The following is a 21,273-nucleotide window of genomic DNA, read 5'->3' on the forward strand; positions in this document are numbered from 1 at the left end:
TGGCTACTATTTGCATGACATATCATTTTTCCATTTTTTTCTGATTTACGTTTGAATCTAAAGTATATCTCTTATAGATCATAGTTGGGTCTTTCTTCTTTTATTTAGTTTGTCAATTTCAGCTTTTTGAAGGTTTAGCCTATTCATACTTCACGGAATTTTCAATATAATTATGCTAGTGTTCCAGAAGAGTCATGTGCTAAAGACTTGGTCCCCAACACAGAAATATGCAGAAATGGAACTTTTGGGAACAGATTTGATTATGAGGGCTCTAAATTTATTTATTTACTTATTTATGTATATGTAAATGTCACAACTAAAATAAATCTTTTCTCCTCATCTGTGAGTTAACCTATTTGATAGATTACTAATTTGTACTACTGGGTGGTGGCAGAAACTAGGCAGCTGGGGTGTGTATGGTTGGAGGAAGGTCACTAAGGGTGTGACCTTGGGTATTATACCCTGCCCCTGGCCTCTTTCTATTTTTTTAAAATATTTTTTTTAGTTGATAGACCTTTATTTATTTATATGTGGTGCTAAGAATCAAACCCAGTGCCTCACACGTGCGAGGCAAGTGCTGTATCACTGTATCAACTCTACAACCCTAGCTCCCGGGCCCCTTTCTTGCTCTCTGATTCTGGGCTGCCGTGAGCTCATCAATTTTCCTCCACCAGGCCCTTCTGCCATGATGTTTCTGCCTTGGAGCATGCTGACCATGAATTAACTATAACCATAACCTCCGAAACTATGAGCCAAAATGAATCTTTTCTCCTCAAAGGTGTTTTTCCCAGGTGTTTGTTAAAGTGAGGAAAACCTGACAACACAGGCTGAAATTTCTATCATTTTTGTACTTCTGTTCCCCCTTGTTTTCCTTTGTGTTAAACACTTTTTAAAAAAATTTATGGTTTTAATTCATCTTATTTTTGCTATTCTTTTGACACAAAAATCTTGTTATTTTATAGTGTACAATGTGATGTCTTGATTTATATATATATTATCAAAAGATTCACTAATAAAAGCTAACATTTTTCTCACCAATTTCCTTTGTTAAATTTTTTGTCATGCCTTTTTGAGTTATTGTTTGCTCATAAATTTACATTTTAATTTATGGTAATATATATTAGAGTAACTTAGTTCTCATAATATAAACAAAAGTTGATGATATCTAAGTTTTGTGCTATTGCCATGTATGTTATAACCCCTCCCCAATAGCTATAATTATTGCTCTGTACACTCTTATATCTTTTAAAAGAATAAAAATGCAAAATGCAAAACATATAGTTTTAAAAATAAGTTTACTCTGGTTCGGTGGCAAAGTACTTATCTAACATGCACAAGTCCTTGGCTTCAATTCCCAGCACTACAGAAAAAAAACTTACTTCCATATTTACCATTTCTGTTCTTCCTACAGATGATGTCAATTCCTTCCAGGCTGAAGAAATTCCTTCAGGGTAGCAGTTCCCCCTTAAAACACGGCAGGGACAGAAATCACTTTTGCAAACTCCAAGTGGGTTTTTAGATCATTCCATAGACTTTTCAGTTCTAAAATGATCCTGATTGAGTGACGAGACTATAAAACTGAACATGGCTTCCTTTCAGGGCTGTGGAATGGGTTACCCAGTTAATGAAAACTGGCATGCTATGAACATAGTCACTTGAGGCATGACATTTTGGTCAACAACAGACCACTCATGTAACAGTGGGCCCACAAGATGATGTCGCCTAGTGACATCACAGCCATCTTGGACTGTGTAGTACACTTTATGATGTTTGCATAATGATGAAATCACCTCCCAAACTCAGTGTGTCAGTTTTAAAGCAACATGTGTATTTCTTTCATCATACACTCACAAACTGCATTAACTCACAACCAGTTAGAAAGACATTAAGTGGAAAATTCCAAAAAATGTTGGAACAATTTGTAAGTTTTAAACTGTGTGTTTCGAGCAGTGTGATGAAATCTCACACCATCCTGCTGTCCCTCTGGGATGTAAATCATCTCCTTGTCTAATCCATCAGCACTGTGTTCTAGCTGCCCTTAGTTGCTGTCTCAGTAACCAAGTTTCACAGTGCTTGTATTCAGGCAGCTCTCAGGTAGTAGCAACTCTACCTTCACCTGACTTCATCTCATTAGGGAAGTATTTATCACTGCACATCAGCATCACAATAGAGTGAAGGTATTTTGAGAAAAGTTAGTCACGTAATTTTTATGATAGTCTACTGTTATGACTGCCCTATTAATCTCTTATGTTGTTCATTTATATGTGATGAGTCATTTTCCTCTTGCTGGTTCAAGATTTTCCATCTTTAACTTTCAACATTTTGACTATGATGTGTCTAGTGTAAATCTTTTTTTTGCATTTACTCTAGTTTGTTGGCTGAGTTTTTAAAAGTATAGGTTGATTTAAAAGACTCAAATTTAGTTGGGATTACAGGTGTATATTTTACACCTGACTCAGGAGGCTGAGACAGAGGATTGCAAGTTTGAGGCCAACCTCAGCAACCTCCTGTCTCAAAATGAGAAAAAGGGCTGGGGATGTTGCTCAGAGTAAGCACCCCTGGGTTCGATCCCCAGTGACAAAAGAAAGAAAAACTCAAAATTGGGAAGATTTTGGTTATTATTTCTTCAAAAATATTGTCTATCCCTTTCTCTGTCATTTCTTCTCGTCTGCCTTCCCATGCCTGGAACTGGCTGGCAGGTCTCAGACGCTCTATTCATGTTTCTTCAGTCTCCATGCACTCTTCTTTAGATGGGTTATTTACTAATGACCTATCTTCAAGTTTCCTGATGTCTTACCATTTTGTTTTTCTTAGTAGTTATTTTACTTTTTAACCCCTGATTTTCCATTTGACTCTTTTTTTTTTTTTGCTAAAATTGTTACTTTTATTGCTTTTCTTCAAATTTATTAATATGGTTTCCTGTAGTTGTTTAACTTATCTATAATAGCTGTTTTGAAACTGTCTGCTAAATCTAATACCTGGTGACAATGGAGATGGCTTTTTTGTTTTTGGTGGCACTGAGATTGACGGAACACAGGGCCTTGCATTAGGCAAGTGCTCTACTACTTAGCTATATCTATAATATCTGATTTTTGAATATATCTCATAACTGGTGGCATGTTACGTAGAGTAAAGTGGTTTCTTTTTAGTGGAACATAAAATAAAAACACATGGTACATTAGTTGAGTTCTGAACTTGATGAAATATTGCTTGCTAATTTTTGTCCCAAATTTCCTCAAAGCCCCACTTGTCCTGAGTCAGAATCTAGTCGTAGCTGAAGAGAAGGGAGCAGTTGTGCTGTTTCCTCCTCCCTAGTGGGCAACTATATTGGGTGGAAACAGGTTCCCAATGGTTTCTGTGCTGTTCAACCAAGCCTGTTTTTTTTTTTTTTTTTAAACCAGGGACTGAATTTAGGGGCACCTGACCCCTGAGCCATATCCAGCCCTATTTTGTATTTTATTTACAGACAGAGTCTCACTGAGTTTCTTAGGGCCTCACTAAGTTGCTGAGGATGGCTTTGAACTCATGATCCTCCTGCCTCAGGCTGGTTGAGCCGCTGGGATTACCAGTGTGTGCCAAGGCGCCTGGCAAGTCTCTGCCCTATGAAATGCAGGATCACTGACAGAGAACTCTGGAGTCACCTCACTCTTTTACAAAGAAATTTGTAACTTGCTTCAGATTTGAGATGACTGTCCTTTCTCAGCATTTTGCCTCAGTTTGATACAAATTTTACTGTTCGATCAGTTATACATTTGTTGTGGTAATATTAATGAATTGTGGTTACTCCACAGTTTACTATAAAAACACTATCTTAGGTTCTCTATTAGTTCTCTGTGGTTCTGCAGGTTAGTGCATTTCAAAGACTGAAGCTGATTAATGTGTATTGTTCCACCATCTTTCCCAGAAACTTTCACCATGCATATTTAGTAAGTAATATGAAACACCTACATGCTGTTTTGACTTAGAAAGTGTTATAATGTCACTGGTATTTTTTGTGGTTCTTAGTTGCCAATGCTTTAAGTCTGCAAGAAACTAGGAAATTTGAGATACCGTATACTCTTTGGTTGGGTATTAAAGAAAGGGAATAAGAAATTATTATTTTCTGAAACAAAACAAAAAAACCATAGACAAAAAGAACACTGCTTTAAATTTGCAAAAAGGTAAAACTGAGACTATTCTTTTGAATACATTATATATGCAAATAGACTGATTAGGAGGAATGTGCATTTATTTCATTAAAAAAACAAGACTCATCCCCTGGACAGTACTGTTTCTTTTAAAGCAGCAGCAATTACAAGGCACATATGTACGAAATACCTCAGGCAAAACAGAAACTGAACATTAAAAAATATGTGTCATTTAAAAAGATGTTGAAGATTACCTGTTAACATGAACATAGCTTATAAAAATGACATCTTCTTTTACAATTTTATTCCTTTATTTTTTAATAAAAGAAGGAATAATGGTGTAATGCCTATGTGCTGTCCTGTAGCACCTATCAGAAACCTTTATACCATTTAACTTCATTTGCTAAAGAGAAAGCAGCTAAAGTATAGCTTACCATTTCATTTTTACTGCTTTCACATTTTTCTTAGAGATCTGAAATTCATAAGATGAAAAGAAAAAGTTCTCACTTTTCTTACCTTAGAAAAAGCCTGTCATTTTATGTCCCTAGACAAACCCACTATATCAGAAAAAACACTTGAGATAGTTTAAAATATCAACAATATGATCTGAATTTGGGGATCAACAAAACAACCTTCTTCCGAAAGATTAGAATCAACACATAATAAACTAAAAGGTAAATTATATTAAAATAAAATAGTGTTTTACTTAAGTTATTGCTCACTTATGAAGCAGAATGATTATTCTCTGGTTAGGGATACTCAAATTAGAAATGGTATAACATCAATATCTAGTATATATAAAACTCTAGGATTCAAATATATTATAATGAAATTTATGATAATCCCAAAAGTGTTCCTTTGCATATCAGCCACCATTTAGCTTTACATGAAGTCTAGAAAAGACATGGTTGAATTAACTCTTCAGTAGTAAGTTCACATATGAAGTATTCCTCTCAGCTTTAATTAAGTTGCCAAGTCATTTTTCAATTAAATATCATTAGGAGTGCTTACAGAATCATCAGGACAGAAGGCAGACGAGAAATAGAAACTCTGGTTTCATATGACGACGACAACAGTGAAGAATATAAAATATTAGTATAATAAAACATTTAAACAGCACTAAATAGCACAATTTAAATACTAGTTACACATCATCATCAGTCTTTCTCTTAGAAAACCAGTTCCTGGGCTTTAGATGTGTTCTCTCTTTAAAAATCACAAGCATTCATTCTTCTCATGGTCACACATTTGGTCCATATCCAAGTCGTTTGGAAGCACTCCTATAAGATATCCTCGAGTTCTCTTTAGGTCCCCCCTGGCCACCAAGAGGTCTCAGTTTGGTCTGCGAGCCACTGGGTGCTGGACTCCACCTAGAGCAGGACAGCCTGGGCTACCTCCTTGATGGTGGATGCAGCTCTCTCCAGTTCCTCCTCTGTTTGTTCGACTGTAACCACCACCCTGATGCTGAGAAATAATAAAGGATATTAGAAATCACTGAGTCAAAGTCTACACCACGGGTCAGCCACTTGAGGCCAGAGAGCCAAATCTAGCTGCTACCTTTTTGGTCCACAAGTTTTGCTGGAACTTCACTTGCTTATAATTCATATACTGTCTCTAGATGCTTTCCCACTACTACAGCAGAGGTGAGACTGTGAGGGACTCTATGGCCTGCAAGCCTGACGAATTTACTATCTGGCGACTGGCAAAGGTTTTACCTCCCAGCCTATACCATGGTGTGTTCCTGGGCAGAGTGATCGTGCTGTGAGGCCTGCTATGGAGGCTGAAAAATTGTCCTCCCCATGATCTACTACTCCATGCTGGTGGCAGGACGACGACGACAACTCAGGCACAAAGCAGGAATTCAACACTTCTCACATCAATTTTAGCATTGTTTGTTTGTATTTATAATTCAAAACAATGTGGACACTTTATAATACTGGGAGGCAAGGCAGAAATTTTCAAGTTCTCAGGAAATTAAAGAAATATGACCTCAGGGCTTATAGCTGAGTGGTAGAATGCTTGCCTAGCATGTGCAAGGCCTTGGGTCCATTCCCTAGAACCATACAAAAAAACCCAATCAAACAAACAAACAAAAAACACTGGAAATATGAACTAGCAGACCACCTTTGTACCCTCCACTTTCCTTTGAAAACACTTGCTTCATCCACTGTGTAGTTACTTATTGAGCTGTGTTGTTTGTGTATGGAGCATCAAGGGCACAAAACAAGCATGACTCTAGTCCCCCATATCGGTGTTCTCACTAATGAGCAAGTAGACTCCATACTTGGGTGGGCACAACGTTAACAAGATCGGAGCTTAATGGCACTTCTTTTCAGTTGCTGCCTAAATGATCTCCACAAGTCCCAGCGTGGCTCTGCATGTACAGAACATTCCAACTCCTCAGGTTTTCTCCTGTACACCTCTGGCCCTTCTGCAGCTATCCTCAGGGCCTGAAGATATACTTGAAAGGTCTCCAAGCTACACTGAACCTGAGTAAGCTCATGCCTCCTTATCTGCAGCCAGGACACAAAGCCCAGCAGCTGCTTGAGGAACTCACACAAATGCTCCTTGACTCTGATGGGATCACATCCTGATAAACCCACTGTACTCAGACAACACAGCAATACACCGAACCTGCTGAACCTTCTCACTGAGCTTAGCCAACTTTAAATGAGCTTTGAATACTTATGTTAGCCAACAGTTGGAAAATTCAACCCACATGAAGTCTATTTTTTAAAAAAGGTATAGAATATCTCACACAATTTACTGAATATCATACTGAAAGTGAAACAGAACTGCGGATACACCTTCATGCTGTGTGAAGTTGCAAATGTTCAGCCAAACCACTAGAAGCTGGGGACAGTCTGTGCTCAGTTCTCCTGGCTTAGAATGGTCAGCTGCTTTTAGAAGTCTTGACATCATCCCAGGCAGAATGACAATGCTGTCCTCTGTGAGCGCCTGAAGAGGCTATGGTCTGGGTGTCACCTCCTCTGACTGCAGTATTCAGTCTCCTTTCTCGTCTTCAGTGTTTGCTGCTGAAGCCAGCACTCAGCACTCTGCCAGCACGGGCAGCAGGACAACTGTAGCCGAGACTCATCCCTTCCCTACAGGATGCTCCTCATGGCAGAAACTGCTGCTACAGAGATCGCTGCCCTTGGAATGTGGTCGATGGCAGCTGATCACAACCTGTTTGCCCCAGTTCATTTCTGGGATCCCAGGCATTTATTTGAATTAACTGAGAGGATACTCAGTCCTGAGGTGCTTTTCAGTTAAAATTCAAAAACTTCTAGTTTAAGGAAAAAACTGGTGTCATATTGTATTTATAGACAGATATTCTTCCATATCCTGTGATACTCTTCCAAAAATTTTCAAAACATAGATTTCATATGGAGTTTAAATAGGAAAGAAAAGTGAGGTCATATTTTAATATCAACCAACCTTGGAGGAGGGAGGCACTTCTCTTCTTTCTCCAAGTAGCGGGCTTGAGTTAATGCAATACTTCTGTTCATGCACTGAAGGAAGAAAAAGGGATACATTAGCAGCCTGGACTTCAGACACTGGTAATTAAAACAGGAAGGTACACTGAAAACCTCTACAGCAGTTTTAATTTACTCTTCCAGTTATAACTGCTAACAGACAAAACTAAAATACCACAATATAATCTTGAGCAGCACTCACTCTACAGAATTTTCTGCAGTGATGGGTATGTTCATGCTGCAGTGTCTGGGACAGTCGCCACGAGCCCATGTGACTCCTAAGTATCCAGAGAAATGGCTGCGCCACAAAGAGACTGCATTTTACTTTATTTTTACTTGGTTTGAATTTATTCAGCCACAGTGCCTGACATTTCAGATAAAGCAGAGCTAAAACACAGGGAAGTAGTATGAGCAAAGCCTTCTGGGCCAACCCAGAGCTGGACTTAAGAACAACATTAGCAGGGCCAAATCAGAGAGAAATTGCTTCAATTCATCTGTGAGCAGTAACGATAATTTGTATGTGTTCCATTTGGGCAAGGTGCCACCAGAAAGTCTGGTGTTGAGTTTCTTGTACATCTTTCCTGTGTATTAGTCACCTGTCAACATTTTTTTCTTTTAAATTAAAACAGTCTCTACTAAAATAAAGCAAACATAAAAAACTGGAAACAAAATTATAGGTGATGAAAACATTTCAGGATTAAAGATAGGAATGGTTGTAGAACCTTGTGAATATATTAAAAACCACTGAACTATGTGAATTACATGTGTAAACAAATATAAATATATATATAAAATCACATAAAAATAAAATCAACAGAGCAAGAAGGTGACATAAAGGAAAGAACAATGCCTGGCTATATCAGTCCAAAGAGGGATCATGTTGTGAGCCTCAAGGACTGGGTGGGAAAATCAGCCTCTCACCGATTCCAGAGCCAGGAAGTATACTTGGAAGCATGAAGGCCCCTGGAAAACATCTGGCCTGACTCTGGTCCTGGCCGGGAAAAGGCAACATAAAGCACAGCTCAGTGTGTGAAAACAGAGTCCTGGTGAGCAACTCAACATGAACTTGGCAAGAGTTCTTCTCGGTTCTACAAACTGTAATGAGAGTCAACGTATCACAGTTCTTAATTCTCTCTTCAAATAGGAAAAGAAAAGGCGGGTGGGACAAAGATCGTGAGTATTTTTAAGATGGGGATTGTGATTATGTGAAGAAGCTATAAGCACTGTCTATTTTCTTAGTATGAATGAAGTTTCCAGATAGTTCTTTGTTCCCTGTCCCAGGATGTTCTCTCCTCACTCTGCTCCCAAGATGGTGTCCTGAGAGACCCAGCATCCAACAGGAGTCCACAGAGAGAAGTCTGGGGTCTGTGAGCTTCCATAGAATTTCACCTTCTCATTTTGTTATGAGGATAGTCTATGGGAGCATAGTTTGGTCATTTCAGGTACGTGAGTCCCTGGTCTCTCTCGGGAAGAAAGCAGTTTAACTACTGCTATCTAATGAAAAAAAGAACACAGGGACTGGAGATGTGGCTCAGTGGTAGCGCTCGCCTAGCATGTGTGAGGCACTGGGTTCGATTCTCAGAACCACATAGAAATAAAACAAAAGATATTGTGTCCACCTGAAAAAAAAAAACTAAAAAATAAATTAAGAAAAAAAAAAAAAAAAGAACAGAGAGGATTTAGTATGAAGCAGATACACTGGCATCTAACTGCCAGCATCCCCCCGATGCAAATGTGTGTAGACCACTGTCCTGAGCTAGTTCAAGAGGAGACTGAATGAAGGAGAAAAAAGAGTCCTCCCACAGGATTCAGCACAGTCACATGCAGCTTACAAGGGGCTGCTCCATCGCCATCAGCCTCAGACACCACCAAGGGTAGCTCTGCTGAAAACAACGACTCACCTGACACATGAAGGTAATGTAATACATTTTAACTGTCCAGGCTTACCATGTCATTTGTAGTGAATTCATAAATTTGTTTTGGTCTTCCTTTTGTCTAAGAACTCTAATCATAAACTTACTTTTGCATCTGTACATATTTAACAGTGCCTGAGGGAACACAGGTGACATTTCCCCAACCATTAGTCACTACAACCCAATCCTTCACACTCTGACAGGTTTCCTTAATTAGGAGTCTCAGATTCTGGGTTTTGTTAACTGATCCTAAAAGGCTATATACTGCATGCAGTCCTCCATGGACACAGTTCAAACATTACAGGACGGAGGCAGCTGAGATACTCTGTGCAGCCAGAGGTGGCCTTCACACCTAGGCTGCATACTGACCAGTCACTGTGACTAAAAAACACCCGTCTGAGACGCCACATGGACAGAGGACTAGTATGGGGGGCTGGCCTGGAAAACACAGAGGTCAGAAGGCAACCATCATTAGCACCACAAGATGCCTGGTGGTACCATCTTAGGGCAGGAGCCTCTGAAAAGAATTGTCAACAGGGCCAAGAAGTGGAGTGAAGCCCATTTTCATTCTTAAAGGTAAAACTGATAGCCAGTGTTGCCCCAGGGGCACATGCTCAGGGTGCTGCAGGGCCAGGGGATGGGTCTTACTGAGGAGGAGGATAGCTCAGAGGACAGTGAGGAGGAGGGCTCAGGAGAGGCAGTACTGCAGCTTTCCTAAGTGGTTGCTTACTCTCAATGTCTAAGTCGTAATCAGAAGAAAAATGATTTTCAGGAGATAAATTTAAATGCATCTCCCAAATTAGAAATATTACAGAGGACTTCCTTCTTCCTTTCTGATTAGGGGAGAATTATGATTTCAGGATGATGATGATGGGCTGTCTTCCAGCTACCAGAAAGGTGAGGTGCGGAGGGGTGTGTGTGTGTGTGTGTGTGTGTGTGTGTCTTGGGGGTGGGGGTGGGGTGTTTGCCCCATGTCAGTAGCTGTCCCAGAATGTTTGGGAATTGCATATAATGCCTCCCAACCAGAATGTCTGCCAGCCTGTGAGAGCTTTCTGCAAAGCTAATTATTCAGGGGATAAGTTGAGTATATTTAAATAAAATGTGGCCTGAATGCTCAACTTCAGTGGGAGCTGAATTGACCCAATGGGAGTGGGGGCCTGTGGCCTGTCCCTAGAGGGACACTATGACCCAGCAGAATCAGCTGGGACTATCCACATGCTGAGTGTGGTGACTAGCAGCTTCTGCTATACCCTGTTTCTTGGGGCAAGGAGATCTTTCTGAAAAATGACATAAAAAACTGCTAGAAGTGAGGGTGGAAGAGGTGGGAAGGTTCACTGAGTAAGTGAATACTGACCTGATTTACGATTTCCTGAAGTAGTTTCACATCTTTCTCTCGAGACCCAGTGCTCTCTTCCAGTTGTAGGTGAAATGCTGGAGAGAAGGACTCCCCCACCACTTTTAATCCAGAAATGCTGAAGAAGGAAACACACATACCCCCATTAATCCCTTCTAGGCTCAAAGCTTTCTCATACATAAATAATTTTAAAAGTCCATTGTCAAGGCTGAATGAACAGAACAGAATTTATGATTCTGATGGAAGCACTGTGTGGTGCGAACCTGCGCTTTGGGCAGTGCTTCCCAGGGTAGGAAAATGCTCACAAAGCCAGTTCTGTGAGTGCGGGACTGTGAGAAAAGCTCCCTGACCCCAGGAGGACGCAGTGGCCTCCTGTCTGTCCTGTTTCTAGCCTCCCAGTGGGAGGCTCATGTGCTCCCTTCCTGCCAGACACCTCCTCCCAGGTTCCCTGGGCGTGGTCCCTCATCACCTCACCTGCTCTGCTCTGCTCTCTACTCCCACTACAGCACTGCGCACGCCTGGGCCCACTCCCGTGTTGTCTCTAGGGAGGGTCTGTTTCCTCAGCACTCACTTCAGGGAAGGGTCCGTTCTACCATTTTCTATTTATCCTGTTTGACCACTTCTTACTTATTACAACTTATAATGTGATGCTTCCTTGCTTATTTATAATAGAGAGGCATGTATCTTCTCTATTATAAATTATAGGAATGATTCCTGACATTAATAAACATATTTTGACTGCAGTAAGATTAAAAATTTCCTTTTTTTAAAAAAAAAGAGAGAGAGAGAGAATTTTTTAATATTTATTTTTCAGTTTTCAGTGGACACAACATCTTTATTTTATTTTATGTGGTGCTCAGGATCGAACTCAGCGCCCCGTGCATGCCAGGTGAGCGCATTACCGCTTGAGCCACATCCCCAGCCCTAAACATTTCCTTCTTATGGGCATGATTTGTTTAAAAAATTTACTTGGATTAAGATTTTCTTCTTTCTTGGTATTAACAGCAGAGACAACTTTTTTGGGATTAAAATCCTATATTTTAAATGATTATGACTTTCAAGAGTAGCTTTCAATCTACCCGTGATTATCATGAGAACCCCATGCCATATTATTTAGTCAGGTTCACTTAAGGTCCATTTTTTAAAAAATATTTTTTTAGTTGTAGGTGGACACAGTGCCTTTACTTTTATTTATTTATTTATTTTTATGTGGTGCTGAGGATCAAACCCAATGCCTCACCTGTGCTAGGCGAGCACTCTACCACTAAGCCACAATCCCAGCCCTCGAAAGTCCATTTTATCCTATAATAAAAAACATTGTTTGAGTTTTGGTGACATATGTCTATCTGAAATTTGGCCAAATATTTGAGATTGCTTTAATTTAGTTTGTTTTGCTTAGATTTATTTTTTCTCTTTGAAAAGACCATAAAAAGCATTCAGTGGTACATTTGAATTTTCTTGGTTTGGGACTACTGCTATTGTATGGATAAAGTCTCCCCCAAAGAGAGGGGGGAGCACCGTGTTAATGATCTGGGGCCCAGGGGAGCATTGATGGGAGATATGTGGACCTTTAGGAGATGGGGCCTGGAGAGAAGGACTTCCCCACCACTGGAGGGGATCCAAGTCTCTTCCTCCTCCTCTTGTTTCTTGGCTCATAAGGTGAGTGGTTTGTTCTGCCATGCAAACCACCTCTCCAAAGGCCCAAAGAATGGGGCTATTGATCACTGGCTGGAATTCTAAAATTGTAGGCCATAATAAACCTCTTCCCTTTCTAATTCATCTCAGGTATTTTATTGTAGTTAGCTATAGTACAGCTAACAGGTGGTAGGAATCATGTGAGATGCTGGAAGCTAATTTCATCTGGCTTTCAATCTACTCTTGAACATTACTAATTTGTGTCTCCTTTCCTTAAACGTAATACATCATACCAGAACCTCTCTATAAAACAGGCTGCAGGTCTGGTTCATGGAATTTTAGAATCTAGGGATCTGAAGTGTAGGGAAACCTTCAAGATTAGTTCTTATACTAATGTAGAAATTAAGCAATGTGCTTTCAATCTACTTCCTATGTGAATTTTTAACAGGCATACCAGAAAGTATCAATTTTCTTGATCATGTTTTCTCAGAGGAGAACTCTAAAAATTACTTTTTAAAATATTTCAAAATCAAATAGCCTGGCCTTTGCTCAACATATACAAGGCACCTGAAGCCCAAATCTAGTTTGTACTTTGACCAAATGTGCTCAGCTTCTGTGGTGCGTAGGGCAGACTGGTGGGAGAAGAAATGAAATAGCATGGCCTATCTCTGTCACTAGAAGAGAAAAATCAAGTGAGTTTAACTAAAATCAAACAGACAAAAGCAATCATGAAATTCATTTGGAAAAATAAGAGACCCAGAATAGACAAAGCAATCCTTAGCAAGAAGAGTGAAGCAGGAGGCATCACAATATCAGAAGCCAAACTATATTACAGACCAATAGTAAAAAAATTGGCATTGTTTTGGCACCAAAATAGACATGTAGACCAATGGGACAAAATAGAAGACACAGAGACAAACACATATAAATACTAGACAAAGGCACCAAAAACCTACATTGGAGAAAAGGTAGTTTCTTCAACAAATGGTGCTGGGAAAACTGGAAATCCATATGTAGCAAAATGAAATTAAACCTCTCTCTCTCACCCTGCACAAAAATCAACTCAAAGTGGATCAAAGACATAGGCCCTAGAACAGACACCTTATGCCTAATAGAAGAAAATATAGGTCCAAATCTTCATCATGTTGGATTAGGACCTGATTCTTTAACAAGATTCCTAAAGTGTAAGAAGTAAAATTAAGAACTAATAAACTCAATGGATTCAAACTAAAAAGCTCCTTCTCAGCACAGGAAACAATTAGTAACACGAAGAGAGAATCTTAGGATGGGAAAAAAAAAAAACTTTACCACATGCACTTCAGAGCACTCATCTCTAGGATATATAAAGAACTCAAAAAACTTAACACCCAAAAACCCCAAATAACCCATTCAATAAATGGGCTAAGGAACTGCATAGATACTTCACAGAAGAAGAAATACAACTGATAAACAAACATATGGAAAAATGTTAATTATTTTTAGCAATTAGAGAAATGCAAATCAAAACTACTTTAAGATTTCCTCTTACTCTAGTCAGAATGGCAAGTGCTGGTGAGGATGTGGGGGGAAAAGGCAAACTCATGCATTGCTGGTGGGACTGCAAATTGGTACAACCACTCTGGAAAGCAGTATGGAGATTCCTCAGAAAACCTAAAATTGACCCAGCTATCCCACTCCTCGTTTATACCTAAAGGACTTAAAAATCAGCACATAACAATGACGCAGCCACATCAATGTTTATAGCAGCTCAATTCACAATAGCTAAATTAGGAACCAACCCAGATGCCCTTCAACAGATGAATGGATAAAGAAAATGTGGTATATATACACAATGAAATATTACTCAGTCTTAAACAAGAATGAAATTATAGCATTTATAGGTAAATGCATGGAACCAGAGAACATCATGCTAAGTAAAATAAGCCAATCCCAAAAAACAAAAGGCCAAATGTTTTCTCTGATAAGTGGATGCTGATTCACAGTGGGGGGAGAGAGAGAGGAGAATAAAGGAACTTTGGATTGTGCAGAGGCTCGGAGTGAGGGCACGGGTGGGACTGTGGGGCTGTGAAGGACAGTAGAATTAGACAGACATTATTACCTATATGATTACACTACTGGAGTGACTCTGCACCATCTGCCAGAGGAATGAAAAGCTGCATTCAATTTGTATACAATATGTCAAAATGTATTCTACTGTTATGTATAACTAATTAGAACAAATTAAAAAAAACAGAAGGGAGGCAGTAGAATAGAAGAAGGGGATGAGGGAGGGAGGGGAGGTACTGGGGAATGAAACTGATCTAATTATACTGTTTTATTGTGTGCATGCATGAACATATTATAACAAACCCCATTGTTATGTATAATTATAATGTGCCGATAAAAAGGGGATGGGGGAACCCAAATGGACAGAGTGTTGCTCAAACCCCGAAACCGAGAATTTTTAAGAGCCCTAATATACAGGCTTCAAAAAACAAGTTTGGCAAATGTTTCATTTTATCTAAATAGGTAAATCCCATGCCCTGTGCTAAGTTTGAGCTCAGGGCAATCAACCAAGCAGTTACAGCCTCTTGGCATGCTCACAAGCTAGGGAGAAAGCTAGACACCAATCACTGTCTTTCACAAGGGATGAAGAACCTATAAGTTTCTGAAACAAAGGCAAACCAGCACAGGCTGCTGAATTCTCCCCAACTCTATCTCAGAGATGACAAGAGTGAGTCAAGTGGAGAAATTAAAAAGAAAACCAAAGACAACGTAATGAAACAAGAGTGATAAAATGAAAGAAATTAATGAAAAAAAATAACTACAATAAAAATATATAGAGCCCCAAAATAACCTGCTATAGGGAAGATTGTGGAAAGATCATTCTGAAAATGGACAAGAGGGGAAACACAAAATAAAAAGGGGAAATAACAGAGACACAGGAGAGATAATCACAGACTACCCCAAACAACAAGAGGTCCCAGGCCTAGATATCCTTTAAGGATGGGGGCTACCCGACTCTAAAGAAACAAACCACGGAACCTTTTCTTCTCTGTGGCTCCATGAAGCTCTTGTTGAGCAAGAGTGACAATGCTTCTACACAGGAAATAAGAGGAGGATGCCTGCTCTTACTGCACTGCTCAATACAGTATCACTGACCAGACCAATCCAATAAAAGAAGATGTATAAGAATTGGGAAAGAAAGACAGAAAACCATTATTGCAGATAACAGGACTTCTATGTACGTCATTACAACACAATGAAACAAACTATAGGACATAATATCAATTTAAAAAATCATATTCTTACATATCAGCAATAGCCAAGCAGCAAATATAAAGCACAACCCCATTCACAATAGCAACAAAATCAACAGATAGTCCAGACATTTTTTTTAATACTTTTTTTAGTTATAGTTGGATACAGTACCTTTATTTTATTTACTTATTTTTATGTGGTGCTGAGGATCGAACCCAGGGCCTACACATGCTATTTGAGTGCTCCACCACTGAGCCACAACCCCAGCTCCCTAGACATTTTCTTTAAAGGTCTCATAAAGATACAAGGGCCTTTCTGGAGGAAAATATTTAAATTCCATTAAAGAACACAAAGGAAGATTTAAAATAAATAGATGATGTTCATGGGTGACAATTCCCTCCACAGTACTGAAAAAAAGTAATACAATTCCAATCAAAATGCTAGTAATAATTTTGGAGAAAACTGTATTCCAAAACTAAGATAGTAATAAAAGCAAATATAGTAACAAAAACAGAATTGAGCAAATAAACCTATAAATGGAAGAGAAGGATCAAAAGCAGACCTATGTACAAATGGGAAATGTATATGATGGTGGCTGCCCTATATATCACTAGAAGAAAGGATGTGTCATTTGGATGTTTCTGAAGCTGTCCTTACTCATCTTCTCTTGACTCCAGTTTCTTCCTGTGGCCACTGTCCAATTTCTGTTGCTTTTTATAGAAAACTGATAAAAATTGTCATCTACTTTGTGTTCAAACCCTTTCTTCCCAGTTTCTGAGGAGCCTCCTGCTACCAGGCATTCCACCCCTACTGAAGTGCTCACTGTCACAGTAAACTCCATATTATGAAATCAAAGACTTATCAATGTTCGGTGACCTGCCAGGACTGTCAGAAGCAGGACGCTCGCTGCATGCTGACCTACAAAACCACCTTTTTCAGTTGGCTTCTGGGACCCTGGACTCTTCTGCTCTGCCTTTTCCTTACTTGATCTCCTTCGCTGTTTTTTTGACTTCTTCACACTGAAATGTCTTAAATACTATCTCTATGCTAATGACTTCAAGCTCAGGACTTATTCTCAAACTTGTGTATCCAAATGCCATTCTCTACTGGATGTCTGATGAGCATGCTAAGCTTAATACATTCAACACTGAATTTCCCCACCAAATATTTCTTCCAGTTCTATGCATTCACTTATCAGCTACTTCATTTTGTTGCTCAGTCCAAAAACCTTAAGATCAACCTCGAATCTTCTTTCTCACTCACCCTGCATTTGAACTTCTGGCAGACAGAGTGGATTCCTCTTCAAATATATCCAGAACTCAAACACTTTTAACTGCTACTATGGAGGTGAAACTCAACACCACCTTCTGCCTGCATTAATCTCTTAACTAGTCTCCTTGCTTCTGTTCTTATTACAGTACAATATATTATTTCACACAACACAAGAGTAATTATGTCATGACTTAAATCTAGTTGTGCCGTACCACTCTTTCATGCAAAATCATGCCGTGCCGTCGTGCCTGAGCCATGGCCAACAAGGTCATCACCTGGCCATCACCTTCCATGGCTTCCCCTACTTCTCCCCTCTTGTCACAATGGCCTCAGACTTCTGTTTCATCTGTTGTCCCTTCTACCTCTCTTTCAGCATGTGTTTAGTATGAGGTACTTGGGAGAGTCTCCAAGTGTTGCTGATGAGTAGATGTGAGACCTGGAGTCCCAAAGTGTGGCAGAGAGAAACAAAATTGTGATTTGTCCACACACGGGGGTCATGAAACAATTAAAAACTTCAGGTAAGGAAGAAGGCAAAAACTCTAAGACGGTAATGAAAGAAAAGAGGGCCAGCAACAAAGTCCTAAAGAGCAGGGTTTTGAAGAAAGCCTTTAAAGGAGATAATACAATTCAAAGCTGAAGAAGGAAACCCACAAATGTGGTGTAGCAGAATCTCAAGAAGGAAAGAAAGAGTGGTCACCTGTGTGAAAACCATGGCGACATAAGACAAGCCTGGTGGATTCTGTATCACAGTAATGGCCAGTGGGGACAGGACCTCCACAGGATTGGTTAAGAGTAAAAGCCAGGTCTCAGCAGTAGGTTTCTAGTAGAAGTGAGAAATGAGAATGTAGAGAAAGCACACACAAATCTTGAGAAGATTAGCTACAAAGAGAAACCAAGAAATGGGGTAGATATGCTAGAGGGAAATGTGGGGCCATGAGTACGGGGAGTTTAAGTATAAGAGGGTCAAGAGGACTTGAATGTTACTGAAGTAACTCAGCAAAGGGGAGGGACTGATGATAAGGCAGAGTGGACAACCAGTGGTGCTCAGTCCTTAAGAAAGATAAAGGGCCTGCAATGACTTGTATATAATAGAGCAGGGGCTGGAAAATGGGGAAGATTAAGTGACAGCAATGTGGTTAGGTTGCCCACAAAAAGGAATTTCAGAGAGAATAAAAGGCGGGACAGAGCTGGGGGAGATGGAGGCCTGGACTCTGGAAAGGAACACAGTGAAAGACATCTGAGGCTGTAGTTGATGGATGTGCAGGGCTCCCAGCATCCTGCAGTGTGCTGGCATATTAATATTTCAGGAACCAATGCAACTGGAATCAACAAGTAATATCCCTCCAGCATGAATCATGCAAGACTAACTTCTGCTACTATCACAGACACACCCAGAATTCTAATTGTCTCTGCCCTACTTTATCTGGAACAGCTGCAATCTACTCCTTTACCTACTCCCCTTTTCTTTCAGCAGTCCCTGGTTTCCATATGGTGCAACAGAGAAAGACTTCCACAACTGAAGAGGCACTATGCCATAGGAGGCAACAAGGAAACCCTCAGGCAGTGTGAGATCCTTTCCTATGAGTCCAGAAATCAGCGTGAAGATGTCACCAACCTTAATTTTTTTCTCAAGAGGAATCTTAAAGAACTGTTCCTCTGCAATTTTTACTTTTTATAAAAAGAAAACAAACACATGTAACATTCACTGCAATTTCATTTCTTTTTCATGTGTTAATTTAAAATAAAACTTAGTTTACTAAAAAGTAACATGGGCAGGAGGAACTAGGTGCCATTCAGTGACATAACACTTAACACTCTTTATCTGTGCAGATTAAGAGCGATACTACAGTGTTTACCTTGGTGATTTCTTGTGGGAAGATGCTGGACTGTTACTATTATCTTCTGTATTGCTATAATATGTTGTTTATAAAAACAAAGGCACGATTCTTTAAAACAATGACAGAAAAGTTGCCCCAGTTTTATACCTATAATAAACAGCTGAGTGAGCTGTTTTTGGTTTTTCGGCTGCAATGTGGTCAAATTTTAAACTTTTCATTTGTTGTTTAAGTACGGTACAGATAATTATGTTGGTTGAAAATTATATCACTTACCCTTGTAAAGCTTTATGAATTTGCTGGCACTTTTTCTTCAGCACTGCAAAAATACCTAAATGAAAAAAAAAAAAAAACATTTGGTAGTATAATCTTAAAAAAAAAAAAAATATATATATATATATATATATTTTTTTTTTTTTTAAGAGAGAGGAGAGAGAGAGAGGGAGGGAGGGAGGGAGGGAGTTTTTTTAATATTTATTTTTAGTTTTTTTGGTGGACACATCTTTGTATGTGGTGCTGAGGATTGAACCCAGGCCGCACGCATGCCAGGAGAGCGCGCTACCGCTTGAGCCACATCCCCAGCCCAACCTAAAAATAGTTTTAAAGGCCCAGTTCAAGTGCATCAATTTAAAATGCTGCAGGTCTTTTTAATTAGTATCACTGAGCCAGTATTAGCACTCCTCTGAAAGCTTGAACTTTGTCTTTGGCACCTATTACCTGGCCTCTTCTCACTCGGACACTCCACTTTCAGCAAAATCTGGACTGACGATTTCTGAGTAAAACAACTACTCTTGTTATTCCAAGATTCTACAGATAACATGGCAAAAAATAAAAGTGTACAAATCTACTACTTATTTCTTTATTCTAAATTATTTGGTTAAAAAAAGTCAACTATAATATTAAAAAAATTTTTTTTTTTTAATTTAAGGAAAATTCAAAAACAAAAGTATCTGACCAGGAAGCAGAGGAGTCAGGCCACCTCATAAGTAAGCTTCTGAATGTATGCACAAATTTGACTCATATCTTCTGATTCTCTGAATTAATGTCAACACTGAAGATTCAGGCATGCCAGGTATCAGGCCTGCTTCTCCTTTTGTTTTAGTTTTGGTAAGGTGGTACTATTACAGCCAAAGACCACATTTTAAATTCTCCGTTGACTTTTATTCTGCTAAGTAAGCTATTGGTAAACCAGGCTTGGCCTCAATACTAGCTGATGATTCAAAGGCTGAAAAAAAAAAAAAAAAACTAAAATAGTTATAAATTCAGAAATACCAAAGAGCAGCACATTCTGGTTAATTTCTTAAAAAACTATAAACCAAACAGTGACTGGAAAATTTACATGAATGACAACGTCTAGGCCAGCACTAATGTAACCCCCCTTCCTCTGGGCATCTTCTCTAGCTACAGCAGCCAGCCATGCTTTGGCTCCATCTCCAAGCCTAGGACAGAAGCTCTGGTCCATGCCTTTGAGGCAGGGACAACTTCTTCACTGTCATTCTTCCTATAATTGCCAGATACAGGATGAGAACCCCTCATTCAAAATGCTTGGAACATTTCAGATTTCAAGAGTTTTTTGAATTTTGTAATATTTACACAAAATTTACTGATTGAGATTCCCTAATTTGAAAACCTGAAATGTGCGTGTCTATCCTCAAAAAATATTGAATTCTGGATTTCAGATTTTCAGACTAGTGATGTTCAACCTGAAATGTAATTCGGAGCCTAAATTTTATTTTGGTAAATAATTTCCTTTAGCTAATTCCTCCAAAAAGCAAGTCAGTAACATAGTTAAAATAACCTGAGTTTAAAAGATTGTACCTGGATTCTCTTCCATTATGTTGAGGGCTTCAATGGCAGCAGCAGCCAACAAAGGAGGTAATGAGGCCGAAAAGCAGTATCCCTGGCCGGAGAGTCGCTAAGAAGAAATAAGTCAGAAGCATCACACATACTTCTTTGGGTAAATATTTGGAAGGCCTGTATCTTGACACTATCTACTGAACAGTGTCTCCACATGTGGTGAAGGGGTAAGATTCAGCCACGAGTAATCCATACAAAGACTTATTAAAAGGGAGATAATTCCTAAAGATACTGAGAGTCTTAAAAAATTGGCTTTTAAATAAAAACTGATAAATTGAGAGTAAAATTCTGTATTATTCTGAGTTAACAATGAGGTAACCAGTATCAAATTTTGCTTGTTTTTTAAGAAAGGCTTACCTGATGATCAATTACAAACGACCTGCCACAGCAGAAACCTCCAATGGAAGCAAGTGAATTCTCCATGTTGGCACTAATAAGATCAATATCATCAATCTGAGAAAATCAGGAGAAAGTGATAGTTATTCCTCCATGGGGGGAGACGACAAGGATGGACATCAATTCTAGAGATAAAACTTCAGTGTTAATTATGTCTATAAATATATG

The 21,273-nt window shown here is 39.2% G+C and overlaps 1 protein-coding gene across 2 annotated transcripts in view; it reads right to left on the bottom strand.

The window, feature by feature from the left end:
- Positions 1 to 4,207: 4,207 nt before the first annotated feature.
- The window catches only part of Sptlc1 (serine palmitoyltransferase long chain base subunit 1), a 63,755-nt gene continuing 46,689 nt past the window's right edge, over positions 4,208 to 21,273 (bottom strand). The window contains exons 10-15 of one of the 2 annotated variants that reach the window (XM_076836570.1): positions 21,067 to 21,162; positions 20,671 to 20,767; positions 19,129 to 19,183; positions 10,871 to 10,988; positions 7,566 to 7,639; positions 4,208 to 5,559 (exon numbers count right to left, since the gene is read on the bottom strand). In XM_076836570.1, coding sequence (XP_076692685.1) covers positions 5,460 to 5,559; positions 7,566 to 7,639; positions 10,871 to 10,988; positions 19,129 to 19,183; positions 20,671 to 20,767; positions 21,067 to 21,162 — 540 coding nt within the window. In that variant the 3' untranslated portion in view covers positions 4,208 to 5,459. Of the gene's footprint in view, positions 5,592 to 7,565; positions 7,640 to 10,870; positions 10,989 to 19,128; positions 19,184 to 20,670; positions 20,768 to 21,066; positions 21,163 to 21,273 lie in introns of both variants that reach the window. The other variant, XM_076836569.1, reaches the window with a different exon arrangement.

The sequence above is a fragment of the Callospermophilus lateralis genome, chromosome 17 (genome assembly GCF_048772815.1).
Source record: "Callospermophilus lateralis isolate mCalLat2 chromosome 17, mCalLat2.hap1, whole genome shotgun sequence".
Taxonomy (NCBI): domain Eukaryota; kingdom Metazoa; phylum Chordata; class Mammalia; order Rodentia; family Sciuridae; genus Callospermophilus; species Callospermophilus lateralis.